The sequence below is a fragment of the Sinocyclocheilus grahami genome, unplaced genomic scaffold (genome assembly GCF_001515645.1).
Source record: "Sinocyclocheilus grahami isolate Dianchi unplaced genomic scaffold, SAMN03320097.WGS_v1.1 scaffold179.1, whole genome shotgun sequence".
In the NCBI taxonomy this organism is placed as follows: domain Eukaryota; kingdom Metazoa; phylum Chordata; class Actinopteri; order Cypriniformes; family Cyprinidae; genus Sinocyclocheilus; species Sinocyclocheilus grahami.
In genome coordinates this window covers 733973-751411 of record NW_015505358.1, presented here as the reverse complement: position 1 = coordinate 751411, position 17439 = coordinate 733973, and the positions used below count along the sequence as shown (strand labels likewise).

The following is a 17439-nucleotide window of genomic DNA, read 5'->3' as shown; positions in this document are numbered from 1 at the left end:
AGTTAGAGAACATGGAAGTTGAAAGAAAATATTCAGAGGTTGAAAACTGCTAAAACAGCTTTTACTATGCCTAACATAAATATAAATCTGAGCAAATGATAAAGAATACATTAATTACAGACTAACTCCGTGACTCTAAGACTGAGAAGCATATTGTGTATCATATCGTACAAGGTTTAACAATTATATAGACATATCAAACTGTAGAAAATGTGTATGATTTAGTATCGTAATTGTCCCTGAAAGTTGCAATGGCACTGAGTAAAATAAAGCTGCATGATCAAGACCTGTCAGAAACTCTCTATTTGTCTCTTGCAGCATTATCAGACGGTTGGAAGCATGCATATGCAGAAGACAAACTCTTTAAAAAACTCTTCATCGGATACAATAAGTGGTCCAGACCCGTGCAGAACATCAGCGATGTTGTTATCGTCAAATTTGGCCTCTCGATTGCCCAGCTTATTGATGTGGTAAGTTGATATTTTGCCAGTTTTAATTTACCAGACCAAATGTATATATTTTTGATGCTTACATATTCTACAGGATGAGAAAAATCAAATGATGACAACAAACGTTTGGCTGAAACAGGTAACAGACTTTATTTTTAATTGTATTAATTAATAAATTATGTTATATTCAAAGCTCAGCTGATATAATTCATGAACCCTTCAGATAACTATATAGCGAAAACAAATGCAATAATTATGTATCGTATATATATTATAAAATGGCCAAAGGGTAACTTCAACAGCACATACATACACCAAATTTTATAGTTTTATTCCTAACTATATTCTTAAGGTTTTTACAGAGGATTTTGTTCATATATCATTTACCAGATTTTATACAACATTTTATATATATATTTTTTTCATTTAGCCATATATAATTACTTACTATATATGGCCAAATGTGACTTTTTGACCTCTGACCTCTGCAGGAATGGAATGATTATAAACTGCGCTGGAATCCATCCGAATTTGATAATGTGACGTCTATTAGAGTCCCGTCAGAGATGATTTGGGTGCCTGATATTGTCTTATACAATAAGTAAGTACTGATGTATATTTCTAAAAAGGTTGTGCCACCCATGACATATGCAGTAATATTTGGTCAAGGTGGTCCTGGCTATTTGGACATTAAAGGCTATGATTAAACTAACACAGTGTCCTGTTAAAATTATGGAAGAAAGAGGGCAGTCCAAGTCTTAATGGCTCTATTAATATCTGCAGGCCATAGATCCAGCGCTCTGGTGTTTCTGTAACATTAATATGTGAAATCAACCAGACATGGCGTGAAATAAGATGTTAAGCACTGCTGTAGTTGATTAAAAAAAGGTGCATGTTTTAATCTCCTGATAAAATGTCAAATGACTGGTCTATTTTCAGAAACACCAGGTCTGTCTTTATCTAGGAGGCATATTTGATCTCGACAAATGAGAAATTGAGGTTCTCTTGCATCATCAGGTACCTGGAGCAAAAAAACGGAAAGTGCTGTAGATATTTGAAGTAATTAATGCAATTGTCATGGAACATCTTCCTAGAGGCATAAATAAAGTTTGTAGCCCAGATAGATCAAAGACACTTCCTATAATTCATCCATATTATTTACAGAAATCACTTTTTTTTTTAAAGGGGCACACTTTCTGAGATCCAGTTATAAAGTCAGTTAAGTTTGTGTGTGTGTGTGTTTAAAAAAAAGAAGACATAATTAAGTTTTTTTATGGCCCTTAGAATTTTTGCTTCTGTCCCTTTAATACTTGGATCACTGCTTTTATTTCTTTTATTTAAAAAATAATTGATAGTATTGATACATTTTTTTTATTTTTATTACCAAATCATCATATTAGAATGATTTCTAAAGGATGGAGTAATGGCTGCTAAAAATTCAGCTTTGCCTTCACAGGAAGAAAGTACATTTAAATCTTTTTAGAGAAAAAATATTAATAATATTCCACAATATTTAATTATCAAATAAATGTCAATTTTCACCAAATATGAAAAAAATTATCCATTGGTAAATACTAATTATGATGTTGCATTTATGAGATTAAAATGTTAAAATTGTAACATACTAAGTCATAACTATGAGATGAAAAATATATAATAATTATGAGACAAAAGGTTGAAATTATGACATGCTAAATCATACGAGATTAAAAAGTCAAAATTATGACATACAAAGTAATAATTATGAGATAAAGTCATTTATGACATACTAAGTCATAATAATGAGATAAAAAGTCAAAATTATGATACAAAATGTTGAAATAATGAGATAAAATGTCAAAATGATGACATACTAAGTCATAATTATGAGATTAAAAAAGTCAAAAATATGACATAATTTATGATAAATTATGAAAAATGCAGCCTTGGTGCGCATAAAGCTGCGCATACACCGTGTGATTTTCATACGATTTTGAGCCGATTTCTGATTCGGGCCAAATTTCAGTTTTGTTGTGCATCTTTTGACGTGCAGTGTACGGGGTTAAGTTGGATAGTCTGACAAATTTCTGACATATCAGAAATTTTGGTCACCCTTCGTGAAGGTATCACACAGTTGAAGAGGAGCTACGAACCGACTGCCCTAAACTCAGTGTTTTCCCCCTCACAGCGCCTGTGTGAAAACAGAAACGAAACCATGGCGACACAATGTGTGTCATGGACAGAAGCAATGGAGGCAACACAGTTCTGGGCTCAGGGGGTCTCACGTGTTTATTTCGCTCGTATAGTGTGAACAGTGAAGTTGCAGCTCGACGAATAGACCGTACACTCTTAAAAATAAAGGTGCTTCTCGATGCCATAGAAGAACCTTTTTGTCTAAATGGTTCCATAAAGAACCTTTAACATCTGAAGAACCTTTCTGTTTCACAAAAGGTTCTTTGTGGTGAAAGAAAGTTCTTCAGATTATAAAAAGGTAAGCAAGAGATGGTTCTTTAAAGAACTTTTGACTGAATGGTTCTTTGTGGAACCAAAATTGGTTCTTCTATGGCATCGCTTGAAGAACCTTTTGAAGCACTGTTATTTTTAAGAGTGTATGGTGTGAGAACATAAATCCTGAGCTTTGGCTTTACATCACATGTGATTTACTCATACAGTGAGAGTTGGTATTTTACAAAAACGTTGCTGAAATCACACAGTGTATGCCCGGCTTAAGAGACTTGTTTCTAAACCATTAAAAAATCTTACCGAACCAAATTATTGAACGGTGCTGTAAACACATGTGGTTTCGTCTACAGTGCAGATGGTGAGTTTGCGGTGACCCACATGACCAAAGCCCACCTGTTCCACACAGGAAAGGTGAGTTGGGTTCCTCCAGCCATCTACAAGAGCTCCTGCAGCATTGACGTCACCTTCTTCCCATTTGACCAACAAAACTGCAAGATGAAGTTCGGCTCCTGGACCTACGACAAGGCCAAGATTGATCTGGAGCAGATCGAGAGCACCGTGGACCTGAAGGACTACTGGGAGAGCGGCGAATGGGCCATAATCAATGCCGTGGGAACCTACAACACAAAGAAATACGACTGTTGTTATGAGATCTACCCGGACATCACCTACTTCTTCATCATCCGCCGCCTGCCTCTGTTCTACACCATCAACCTCATCATTCCCTGCTTGCTCATTTCTTGTTTGACCGTGCTGGTGTTCTACCTGCCATCAGACTGTGGAGAGAAGATCACTTTGTGCATTTCCGTCCTCCTTTCCCTCACAGTTTTCCTGTTGCTCATCACCGAAATCATTCCCTCGACGTCTCTGGTCATTCCACTGATTGGAGAGTACCTGCTCTTCACCATGATCTTTGTCACCCTCTCTATAGTCATTACGGTTTTTGTGCTTAATGTGCACCATCGTTCACCAAGCACCCATAAAATGCCCCGTTGGGTCCGTTCGGTGTTCCTGGAACTCATTCCCCGCTGGCTCTTCATGAGACGCCCGGAACCCGATCAAAAACGCTGCAATACAGCCAACCCCAGCACATCCAAAAGCTGGCTTCAGCAGGAGACGGATGTGGACGGGCTGAACTGTCAGGACATGGAGTTCGGGTTAGGGATGGAAATATCAACGTCCATCTCGTCCCCATTCGCCACGTCCCTGCATCTGTCCGACTCGGAGCCTTTACTCCAGAAGTACGAGCTCCAGAAGTTAGGACATGTGGTGAACCAGCGTCCAGCAAAACTTACAAATCTGGTGTCAGACCCCAGTCTGACCTTCTCACCGTGTGTCCTACGAGCTCTGGATGGGGTGCGGTACATCGCTGATCACCTGCGTGCTGAGGATGAAGACTTTTCAGTGAGTGACTGAAACATTCAACCCATTGTTCAGGGATTATATAAGATAAATTCCAAAACAGGAAGAAAAAAAATCATTATTATTGGTAAACCATTAATGATGACATTACATTTGTAATTGTGACATAAAAAGTAAAAACTATGACAAAAGTCAATCATTAGATAAATCGAAATATTACATAAATTATAAAGTCAAAATTATGAGTTAAAACAAATGTATGACATACTAAGTCATAATTATGAGATAAAAAGTAGATATGTAATAAAAAAAAGTTCAAATTATGAGACACAAGTCAAAATGATGACATATTAAGTAAATTATGAGACAAAAGGTTGAAATTCTGAAGTTATACTTGAGATTAAAAAGTCAAAATTGACATACTAAGCCATAATTATGAGATAAATTGAAATTATTATATAAGTCAAATTATGAGATGTCAATTATGAGATAAAACGTCTGGGGTTACTCATGTAACCACACTGTAAAAAATCAGAAGTTGAGCAAACTTAAAATTTTAAGGCAGCCAGCTTCAGCAGATTTTTGAGTTTACTCAACTTAAAGGTCAATTAGTTGTACAAACTTTTGTGCATGTTTAATCAACATAATATATTAAGTTAAGCAAACTTTTAGTTAAACTTCCAATTTTGTGTTTAGTTGACTAGAAATATGGAGTTTTTATAATTTAGACATTTAAGTTTACAAAACTTGATAGTTGAAGTCACTGTAAAAAAATCAGAAGTTGAGCAAACTTAAAAGTTTAAGGCAACCAGCTTCAGCAGATTTTTGAGTTCTCAACTTTTGATTTTTTTTACAGTGCAGCTTCAGGACTTAAGATTTTACTCAACCTGAGTTTTAAGTTCAGCACAGAACTGTCAATCCAATATGAGTGAATTAATTTATTAAATGCTACTCAGTACAACATTGGTCCTAAAAAAAAAATCTTTAAATGGGCACAACCACAACCTTTTTATTGCATCAATATTATTTATTTGTGGAACAGCACATTTAAATCACAAACCAAATCAACTAATTTCATTTACAACATCTCTAGCAAATAAAGCTAGAATAAATGCCTGTTCAAGAGCTTATTTGTCAGCTTTGAGTTGCAAAAGTAAAAACGTCTATATAATTGATTAAATGGGGAAAGCTTCAAGTAAAAACTAATACAAAATTCAAGTCCAAAATAATGTGCAACAATAACAACAGGTCCAGTCAAAAATGTATTGGCCAAAGTCTTTCATATCTGTCCTTCATATCTATCACAAGCAATATAAAATTCATTGCAATGGCGGTTAAAAGTGCGTGCGTAGCAACAAAGAGGCCAATTTCCTTTCAAGTATTAGATAATCCACCGATTCTAACTCAGATTCTGTTGCCTCATCAAGATAAGGCATAGAACTACTTTCCCCTTCAAGAGGGTACCTGTCAGTTTCATGAGGATGGCTGTCTCCAGGAAATAACTGGGCAGTTTGTGGCTCACGGTCTTTTGGTTCTGCATTTTGAATAACGATATTTGCTCTAAAGTCTGTAATGGAAAAGCTGCAATGTTTCCGACTTCTGTGACCACTGAATGATGAAATCAGATTTGTTTTAAAATCACACTGGCTAAAAGGGCACCTTACAGTTTAATGATTTTTTAAATGGCTCCTAATATGTTTGAAGTAATCAGGTGTTTACAAATTTCCTTAAAGTCACACAATTCACAATTAAATGTTAAGTGACTCTCACGTGAATATAAGCACTTGTGTGAAATTGAAACGTGAGACTTCAATGCTCCAGTGGTTTTAAAGGAGCAGATGCAATCGGTGTAGAGGCAGGGTAGTTGTGGCGATTTCTTCCCTGGTAGTGGCGCAATCGGTAATGTTTCAAAAGGACCTCTTGAGCAGGGTGTTCAAATTTGCATATCTTGCACTGCATCACCCTAATGAGAAAAAATAAACAATACAATGGTAGAATTAATTCTTTGGGCAACAACATAAGATTTTATTTATTTTTTTACCACAAGGGATACATGAATCCATTGCTAGATAACATTATTAAAGAAGAACAACTTAAAATACCATAATAAAGCAAGCAAGAAAACAAATATTTAATATCAGTTGGTTGAACGAATATCACATTTTTAAAACCAACTATGATTTTAAGCTTTAAAATAGCTCTTAAATTATTTGCATTTTTAAAACATGAACACTTAGCAAGCATAAGCTACACAAATACATTTAACAAGCAAATAAACGTAAATTAAGTTAAATCAAGAAAATGCATCTTTGGGACAAAAACACACAAGCTTAACTTTTTATTGTTAAATTTGTTTTAACTTTTTTTTCACCTTAATACATTTAGAACTTCAATTACCTTATCCAAAACTCAAAGGCACCCACACAATTGTACAAAATGAACATATTATAAGCAAATAAAGTAAATTATATATCCTTAACCCTAATCTAAATCCTTTTACTTAATATACATAAAACAGTAACGTTACTTACCCAAGTCATGACACTGTCGGGAAAAAACTGGCATCGTATGACTTAAGGCAGCTCGAAGATGAAGCAGAGGTTGAACGGACCAACTTGGAGCCACCTAACGTTACGCAGTTGTACAGAAGCACATATTGTGAACAAATACCATTCAAATCTTATTGTAAATTATTATCACAGCCTGCATAGAACAGTACCTGCCAGAGCGATTGCACTGTCAGAAAACAACTGGCGCCGTCTGACCTGAGGCAACTCGGGGAAAATTGAACTCACTTGAAGCCACCTAACGATACTTTGTAAAGAAGTGCATATTGTGAACAAATTTCACTTAAATCATATCGTGAATTGATACACATAGAACGACACTCACGGAGCGATCACAATGACGGAATAAACGGTCGCCGCTTGAGGCAACTCGAAATTGAAGTGGGAGAAATGAAAATGGCGTTGTATATAAAAAAGTGATCGAACTGCGCATGCTCATCAGCCTTTGTGGGCAATACTTATAACAAACTTAAAGTTGTTAGTTGTTCCAACTTTAAATATTAATTTGTCTTGAGCAGGGTGTTCAAATTTGCATATCTTGCACTGCATCACCCTAATGAGAAAAAATAAACAATACAATGGTAGAATTAATTCTTTGGGCAACAACATAAGATTTTATTTATTTTTTTACCACAAGGGATACATGAATCCATTGCTAGATAACATTATTAAAGAAGAACAACTTAAAATACCATAATAAAGCAAGCAAGAAAACAAATATTTAATATCAGTTGGTTGAACGAATATCACATTTTTAAAACCAACTATGATTTTAAGCTTTAAAATAGCTCTTAAATTATTTGCATTTTTAAAACATGAACACTTAGCAAGCATAAGCTACACAAATACATTTAACAAGCAAATAAACGTAAATTAAGTTAAATCAAGAAAATGCATCTTTGGGACAAAAACACACAAGCTTAACTTTTTATTGTTAAATTTGTTTTAACTTTTTTTTCACCTTAATACATTTAGAACTTCAATTACCTTATCCAAAACTCAAAGGCACCCACACAATTGTACAAAATGAACATATTATAAGCAAATAAAGTAAATTATATATCCTTAACCCTAATCTAAATCCTTTTACTTAATATACATAAAACAGTAACGTTACTTACCCAAGTCATGACACTGTCGGGAAAAAACTGGCATCGTATGACTTAAGGCAGCTCGAAGATGAAGCAGAGGTTGAACGGACCAACTTGGAGCCACCTAACGTTACGCAGTTGTACAGAAGCACATATTGTGAACAAATACCATTCAAATCTTATTGTAAATTATTATCACAGCCTGCATAGAACAGTACCTGCCAGAGCGATTGCACTGTCAGAAAACAACTGGCGCCGTCTGACCTGAGGCAACTCGGGGAAAATTGAACTCACTTGAAGCCACCTAACGATACTTTGTAAAGAAGTGCATATTGTGAACAAATTTCACTTAAATCATATCGTGAATTGATACACATAGAACGACACTCACGGAGCGATCACAATGACGGAATAAACGGTCGCCGCTTGAGGCAACTCGAAATTGAAGTGGGAGAAATGAAAATGGTGTTGTATATAAAAAAGTGATCGAACTCCGCATGCTCATCAGCCTTTGTGGGCAATACTTATAACAAACTTAAAGTTGTTAGTTGTTCCAACTTTAAATATTAATTTGGTCAAACAAATTGGTCTAAATTTCTATTTTACTTACTTTTATGTGTTCTCAACTTTTTAAATGTTAAATAGTTGAATAAACTTTAAAAACTGAGTTTGTAATACAAAATGTAAGTTGGATTTTTTTACAGTGCATGGTTCCCCCGAGAGGAAAAGAGATGCTACGTCCTGGTGGACACTTTGGGGAACGCTGTCTGCGTGACCGGTACCTGAAGCATGCATAAAACAACTCCAATCCTATTGGTCCACGTGGCCCGTGACGTCATAGGCGGGTAACCGAAAGTATAAAAGGGGCACCTGCTGAATACATCACCAACTCAGTTGTCTGAGGAGACGTAAACAGGCAGGCCGAAGGCATGGCAAAGGGACGCAGCCGCATCCTTCTAGAGAACTCAATGCTGCGTCCTGGACACTTTGGGGAACGATATCCAATCACGCCATGCCGTGGCGCATGCCTGTCCACCTGGTGAGAGAGCACCAAGGAGGTGACAGACATACACCAAACCTTTCCTCAGAAAGGGGCCAAGCCACTGACGCCTCGGGCCGCTCACATAACTTGGTAAAAAGAGGGAGCCCAAAACCAGATAAGGTTGAACACCCTAAGCAAGCTAAGAACACAGCCGTCCTCAGATAGCTATGCTATGTGAGCAATAGTAGCCAGATACATAAGACCACTGAGAGGCTAGAAGCCTAGAGGAGTTCTCAAGATTGCCACCAACAATCCCAGCACGGACACAGCTATCCGCAGATAGCTATATCCAAAGGGTCTTATGAATAGGACCTTCCTAAAGAGCTGCCCAGACCAAGGGAATGACTATCTACTTAAACCCAGCAGGGGAGATAGCACTGTCTAAGCCAGGGCTGACGGAGACCGCTACTTAAAACCCCTAGGAAGGGGAGCAGTCACATAGCTATCCACATATAGCTATATCCCTAGGAAGGGGCTACATGACCAAAAACTAAACCCCTGGTAAACCTACCTGTGAAGCTGCCCAGACCACAGAGAGTGGGCTATCTACTTATGACCCTAGCAGGGGAGATAGCACTGTCTAGGCAAGGGCTCAGGGAGCCAACTACTTAAAACCCCAAGAAGGGGGAGCAGTCCCTAAGCTAGCACATTGATATCCTCAGATAGCCATGTACCTAAGAATGACTCTCTTAACGAGAGGAAGCCCTGTTCAGAAGTCTCGCCAGAGATACATAAATGGAGTGGGGCCCAAGGAGATCCCTAGCAGGGGAGATAACACACTCTAGGCAAGGGCTCAGGGAGACTGCTACTTAAACTTTAGGAAGGGGAGCAGTCCCTGAGCTAGCACATAGATATCCTTAGATAGCTATGCACCTAGGAAGGCTACCAGAAGGGGACTGACTGAGACTACCCAGACCACAAAGTGTGGGCTGTCTACTTACAACCCTAGCAGGGGAGACAGCACTGTCTAGGTAGGGCTCAAGGAGACCACTACTTAAAACCCTAAAAAGGGGAGCAATCACCAAGCTATCAGCAGCTGGTCCCACACAGCTAACCTGAAAAACCCGGTAAGCCATCCTATGAGGCTGCCCAGACCACAAGAGTGGGCTATCTACTTATAACCCTAGCAGGGGAGATAGCGCTATCTAGGCAAGGGCTCAGGGAGACCGCTACTTAAGACCCTAGATATCTTCAGATAGCTGTGTGTGTAGGAAGGGCTACCAGAGGTGGAACAGACCGAAACTACCCAGACCACAGAGAGTGGGCTGTCTACTTACGACACAGAGAGGGGAGACAGCACTGTCTAGGTAAGGGCTCAAGGAAACCGCTACTTAAAAACCCTAGACAGGGGAGCAATCACCGAGCTAGCACATGGCTATCCTCAGATAGCTAGGCTCTAGGAAAGGGGACCACTACAACTAACATGGCAATGGCTGAAATATAACCACCCTTAGGTGGCTATACTAAGGAGGTCCCCAATCCGTGTCAGTCCCACAGTAGGCCAGCTTTTCGTTAAGCAATATATTGCCCAGAGGCTCACAATAGGAAGATCCAGACCATAGTAATGATTCGCTAAGGAGCGAACACATAAAACCATAGTCCAGATCAAAGCCTGATACAAGCAACGGCCATAACATTAGGTGGCTGGACACAGCTATCCTCAAATAGCATTTCCCTCAGATAAGACTGAAGTTCGCCCAGGCCATGAAGTGCGCCATCTACCTAAAACCTGAACAGGGGAGACAGCACAGTCTAGGCAAGGGCTCAAGGAGACCACTACTTAAAGACCCCACAAGGGGGAGCAGTCTCCAAGCTGGAACACCGCTATCCTCATACAGCAGATTCCAAACAAGGTTTCAGCGCTTACCTGAGACAGTTTGTACCCAAGGGGAACTAAACCCAGTTATAAATGCCTGGCTAGAACATAGCTGTCCTCAGACTGCTATATTCCAAAGCAAAACACTGAACTGGCCTGAACTGGAGCATAATCATCCGCAGATGGCAACACTCCCCGTAACCACTCTAGACTACTGAAGTACCCTGGGAAAGAAAGCTAACGGCTTCATTCCACAGAGCATTCAGTATAACCATGCCCAGCGAGGCTCTCCACACACAATAACATGCATATTAGAGAGGCACGGCTGAGTTGAATATAGCTCTGCCCGCGATCTCGCACGCCCTGAGCTAAAAACGACTCGGTGCTCACACTTCATCGTTATAGCAACGCAAGCATTATCCACGGCATCAGGCAACCCGATAGTCCAGGGTATGCGGACACCGCAGATCAAAGCAATCGCTGCGAGCTGAGATAAACCGAGCCGCGGCAACGGCCTGATACGCGAATGCTTTGCCCCGCATCCCTGGGGAATAGGAACAAACGTGAGCCGAGTGCATTAAAGTGATTCATCACAAAGAGCGCATGGTCACCGAGACAAAGACGAAAAGGTTAGAATGTCCTCAAGTGTTAGAATCCCAACACGGAGGCACATATTCCTCAAAGCGCTGCTCGACTCACCAGGATGATGTTTCACACACGTTCAACAGACAGACGGCTCCGAAGACAACAAAAGTTGGTGACTTATTTAGCAGGTGCCCCTTTTATACTTTCAGGTACCCGCCTATGACGTCACGGGTCACGTGGACCAATAGGATTGGAGTTGTTTTACGCATGCTTCAGGTACCGGTCACGCAGACAGCGTTCCCCAAAGTGTCCACCAGGACGCAGTGTTGAATTCCCTAGAAGGGGAACTAATTTATGATATATTAAGTCACAATTATGAGATAAAGTAGATATGCAATAAAAAGTTTAAATTATGAGATACAAGTTAAAATGATGACATACTAAGTCAAAATTATGAGATAAATCATAAGATAAAAGTTTGAAATTGAGATTTAAAAAAATCCAAACTGACATCCAAACTCAAAATTCGGAGAAAAATAAGTCGAAATTGACATTCGAAGTCAAAATTATGAGATAAAAAGACAAAATTATGACAAAAGGTTGCATTTATTGTCATATTTATAACTTACATCATAGTTATGCCTATTTATCTCACAATTTTCACATTTATCTCGTAATTATGACTTTTTTTCATAGTTACATTGTGAATTATCAAATTGTAGTTCTGAAAAATAAAATTACTACATTTCTTACTAAAAATGAAAACTGAAAATATAAAATCAAATATGAAAATAATAATAAAATAACCTGCCACACAATGCAATTGTAAGGTATAAAGTCGCGTGTATGCAAAATAAAGTAATAAAATACATAAAGCAATAAAAACTTGTAATTGTGAGATACAAAGACATGATTTATTGAAAACAAGTAGTAGTTAGATATAAAGTTGAAAATTATGACAAAAAGTTTGCTTTTGTTATAATCACACTTTTAAAAAGTGTGAAGTGGAAATGGACTGATTAATAAAATGCTGAACCCTTTGGTGTGAATGTTATATCATGTTTCTTCACCAAACAGACTGACAATCCTGTTTCATGACATTTTTCACTGTACAGTTTTCCTGCTCTGACCACTTTTGATCCACACTGTGTGTTTGCTTTTGGACAGGTCAAGGAGGACTGGAAATACGTGGCAATGGTGATTGACCGTATCTTTCTGTGGATGTTCATCATCGTGTGCCTGCTGGGGACGGTCGGCCTCTTCTTACCTCCCTGGATATCAGGAATGATCTAAACACTCGCTTTAAGAGCCGAGATACAGACCGACATCAAGAGCTCCGATAAAGACTTCCCTGATGGAAGCCAAGGCCTTTTCCAGGGACCATTACAAACATTTGTTATATGAAAAATGTTTTTTATTTTTTCTCATCCTCTGATGAGAGATATCGGCTGGTTCAGGGGTTATTTGAGGATGCGATTCATTGTTACAACGCAGGAAACAGCTCACTGAATGTCTGACATTTACCACTATCAAACTGAGTCCGAGTCCTATCGTTTCCATGCATAAAGAGCAGGACCGTCAGCACCACAATATGCAAAATTAACCTTTTGGAAAGAGGCAAAGCTTATGTGACCCTGACGAGTGGGAGTTCAATGCAGTTCACTCTTTACCCTTTATCCAACCGTTCAATGAATCGTAGATTGCATTTCGTGCCGCTTTCAACAGCAATTATCTCCAAGGTCACAAGGCAACTCCTATTTATTTATAACGTTCTCAAGTCTTTGAAAACGCAGTGCTTTTGATTTTGCGGAGGTCGTGCAATTATGCAAGTCGGGTCCGTGAACCACGAGGGTCAATGACTTTTAAATGGGACCTGAGAGAACAATGACATTTACTACTTGAAATTCTGCTCTGAACTAAAACACTGTTTTGCCAAACATGAAGAGCAAGTAAAGCTAAAATGTTAGGGATAAACTAGGATAGGCCTTTATCTGATGAAATCAAGAATGAATCCTGACATAAAAATGTCTCAGTCGGTTGACTTCATAATTACTATAACTGACTCTATCTATAATATCTATATATATTTAACAGCTGTGTAAAAAGTCCTGAACTGACTAATGATAAATGAACCGATGTAAGCAATGTCGCCCTCTGCTGATGGTTGTGTAAAACAACTGATGTAAGTCCAGGATTCACACGGAAACCTAGAAATGTGCAATTAAATTACAATAATAATTTACAAATTAAATAGGCAATTAAAATGAACACTTACAAATTTTTAAATCTTAATAAAAAATTTTATTCAAATGTTAACAAAATATTTAATTGGCTAAAATTGATCGGAAAAGGAATTTCATTGGTCAAAAAGATTATATTCAAAATATATTGAATTTGCAATATATTTTCATTTGAAATGTATATTTAATTCGTCATTTATAGAGATGCTGAAAAGAATAAACACTAAAACAATTCAGACTTTCATCTCACAATTTTGAGAAAAAAAAGTCAGAATTGCAAGAATCATACTCAGGATTTAGATGAGTTATAAAAAAAGTTTATAAATCTTATCAATTAAAATAATAACAAAAAGGTAATTTCAGCTTTTTGTCTGACAATTCTGACTTTCTAACAATTACGAGTTTATATCTTGCAATTATGAATTTTTTTCTCTGAATTGTGAGTTCATGCTCAAACAGTAGTTCATGGCACTAGCAAGGTCACGGGTTCGATATGCAGGGAATGTAACTGATATACCTTGAAATGCATAAATATAAACGCATATGTAGTGAATTAGAATGTCCCTCCCCCTGAATTATAGCAGGCAGCAAATCATGGTTTATCTATATTCATAATTTCCTTTCGTTGCAACGTAAGTGGCATTCATTGCGAAAGAGTCTTTTTTTTAGTCTATGGCACAAGCTGCCGAGGGTGGTTTTGGCAGGCTTTGTTTGTGATGTAAACAAATGGCACTTTGATACTTTGGTCCTTTAATATGTACCTACCTGAACTTCCTGTGTCAACAGGAAATGCATCAACACAGGAAAGAAAACTGTGCTTATCAAGCCATCTCATTGGGTAGTTTCTGACAGTGTTTTGTCTGTGCTTGCAATGCATGTTTCAGTGGCTTTTTAAAGAATGAGTTCAAGGAATAGTTCACCAAAAAATTAAAATTTGCTGAAAATTTACTCACATTCACCCATCCAAGATGTAGATGATTTTGTTTCTTCATCAGAACAGATTTGGTGAAATGTAGCATTGCATCACTTGCTCAGCAATGGATGCTCTGCAGTGAATGGGTGCTGTCAGAATGAGAGTCCAAACAGCTGATTAAAAACATCACAATAATCCACAAGTAATCCACACCACTCCAGTCCATCAGTTAACATCTTGAGAAGTGAAAAACTGTGTTTGTAATCATCCATCATTAAGATATTTCTAACTTATTATCGGCTAAAATATGAGTCCATAATATTGCTTCCTCCAGTGAAAAGCAATGCTAGTGGGGAAGTCGTGGCCTAATGGTTAGCGAGTCGGACTCATAACTCAAAGGTTGTGGGTTCGAGTCTTGTACCAGAAGGGATTGTAGGTGGGGGGAGTGAATGTACAGCGCCACCTTCAATACCACGACTGAGGTGCCCTTGAGCAAGGCACCGAACCCCCAACTGCTCCCCGGGCGCCGCAGCATAAATGGCTGCCCACTGCTCCGGGTGTGTGTTCACGGTGTGTGTGTGTTCACTGCTGTGTGTGTGCACTTTGGATGGGTAAATGTAGAGCACTAATTCCGAGTATGGGTCACCATACTTGGCCACATGTCACGTCACTTTACATTCCTCCAAATCTGTTCACTTAAAGAAACGAACTCATCTACATCTTGGATGCTTTGACTGGTGAGTAACCTGTCAGCAAATTAAAATTTTTGGGTGAACTACTCCTTTAAACACACAGGAGCATGCTTGTTTGCAGTACTGAAGGCAGGTGGCGCTCTTACCCCCATACTGCCACGGCGAGGGGATGGCGGTAGGGTCAGCGCCTAGCCGAACATGAGCACAGAGCGCCAATCTGGCGGGCTGACGAGGAATGGTGAACTAAAACGCAGAGACTCGGGCAGCTGGAAAGTTGGGCGTACAAGCAAGAACACACACAGAGAAGCACAACTGAACCACACACTAAAACGTATTCACACAATGACATGCACAACATGCCGGTTTTGAGCGCAAATGCAGAAAAGCAGGCCGAAACCACAGTTGCTGGAAATGGTGTGACTTGACCTAGATAAACGTGACCAACATGAAGCTGCTTTATAGTTTATAGTGATGGTCTACCAATTTTAAATGCATCACCCTCTGAGTAAAATATATTGCTTTCGCTTTCATTGCACAGGAGACATAATTGAAGTTTCATTTAACCATCAACTTTGTCTCAGAAATAGAAATAGACATAAATAAGGCTATGAGATGAAAGTGGACAGCAGCTCAGATTGTATAATCTTGGGAGAATTTGATGGGAGAAAAGTTCATATTAGTTCATCTACTTATCACTACAAAGAGGCTGCATTTTATGCAATTAAAGCAACTACAGACTTAATAGGAGGAAAAAAATCACCTGGAGATGTAGATGTGGTTTGAGAGTGCTGAAACCTGATGGTTTCATTCTTGACGGCTTTTCACAAAAGAAGAATGAAGATGAACAGAAAAAGAGCATGTTCAATGATCAATAGTACGAGAATAGCAGTATAAAAAAAGAGGGTGAAAAGATAGATACCTTCGGTGGAGCATCAGTAAATGGGTTTATATTTATGGAGCGAGTTCTGCCTCTCAGCTCCTCCACCTCCACTTCCTTCTCCATATTATGAACATCACTTTGGGGAGCAAATAGAAACAGTTAATGTTACAGTTTGTATAGATTTTATTGTTAATATTATTTTTATGTTTTTGTATGTTTATTATCATCTACCTTTTTATTTTTTATATTTATTAGATTTTTATGTATAGAAGTTTTGTATTTTTGATTATTGTTGACATTTTAAATATTTATTTATATTAATTTGACATTTTTATTTTATTTTTTAAAATAACTCTTATTTTTATTATTTATATTTTAATTTATTTTAAATATACATTTTCCCCACAATGTCCACTAACACTAACAAATGATAATGATTTTATTATCATTGATTTTTTTTTTTTTCATTTTTACATTTAATTGTTCAGAATTTTTTAATTAAATTTTTATACAATTTATTTTATTATTACTAATAAAATACATTTGTAATTTGTGTAAATACAGAATAAGCCGTTTTAACAGCTTAGTTTTAATAAATGCTCTATTTTGGGTTGGCGTTAGCACTCTGTTTTGAGCTCTGAAATGCATGCATATGACTCCTTTAAGGGCTCAAACTGACAATCTGACTAGAGCAGTGGTGACGTACCTCAGCTTGCACACGAGCTCAGTGAAGCTGGGTCTCTCGCGGGGGCTGTAGGCCCAGCAGCGGGTCATGAGGGAGTAGAGGGTCGGCGGGCACTGCTCAGGTTTGGGCAGACGGATGCCCTGCTCCAGCTGGTTTATCACATCCTTGTTCTCCAGCCAGAAGAACGGCTGCAGACCTCTACTCATGATCTCCCACATGCACACAGCTGAAAGGAGAAGCACAGGAAACCGCCAAGAATCAGAAACCAGAAATGCGTCTTCTGAACTGCTTCAGACGTTCATTGCAAAATTTCAAGACGCATGGCATTGTGAAAAGATATGGTTCTTCACAGGAGATAGGAATTCCCATCATGATGACGGCTTGAAAAATCCTCACGATTGAATTGATCTGTTGCCTAATGTGGTCAAAACAGTGATTCAGCTTTGAAAAGACAGCATTACGTTTTGAAGAAGTGACATAACACATCATGCATGTTTAAATGCATTAATCTCACGTCATGCTTCAAAGTCACTAACCAAACATCCAGACATCACTCGCCGAGGTAAAGCGTCTGAAGTTGATGGACTCCGGCGCCATCCATTTGATAGGTAATCGACTCACGGAGGCTTCAGAGAAAAAAAACAAACAGTGTCATTTGACAGCATTAGGCATAAG

At 38.3% G+C, this 17439-nt stretch overlaps 2 protein-coding genes across 2 annotated transcripts; one reads left to right on the top strand and one right to left on the bottom strand.

Moving 5' to 3' along the window:
• Positions 1–251: 251 nt before the first annotated feature.
• Positions 252–13496, top strand: LOC107594120 (neuronal acetylcholine receptor subunit alpha-2-like). Its single transcript, XM_016284066.1, has 5 exons — positions 252–470; positions 544–588; positions 941–1050; positions 3242–4295; positions 12522–13496. The coding sequence occupies exons 1-5, from the start codon at positions 252–254 to the stop codon at positions 12645–12647; spliced, it is 1554 nt and encodes a 517-aa protein (XP_016139552.1). The 3' UTR covers positions 12648–13496.
• Positions 13497–15259: 1763 nt separating this feature from the next.
• LOC107594139 (protein-tyrosine kinase 2-beta-like) lies at positions 15260–17387 on the bottom strand. Its single transcript, XM_016284085.1, has 5 exons — positions 17301–17387; positions 16786–16990; positions 16119–16215; positions 15960–16016; positions 15260–15465 (listed from the first exon to the last, which is right to left on the bottom strand). The coding sequence occupies exons 1-5, from the start codon at positions 17359–17361 to the stop codon at positions 15388–15390; spliced, it is 498 nt and encodes a 165-aa protein (XP_016139571.1). The 5' UTR covers positions 17362–17387; the 3' UTR covers positions 15260–15387.
• Positions 17388–17439: the final 52 nt, after the last annotated feature.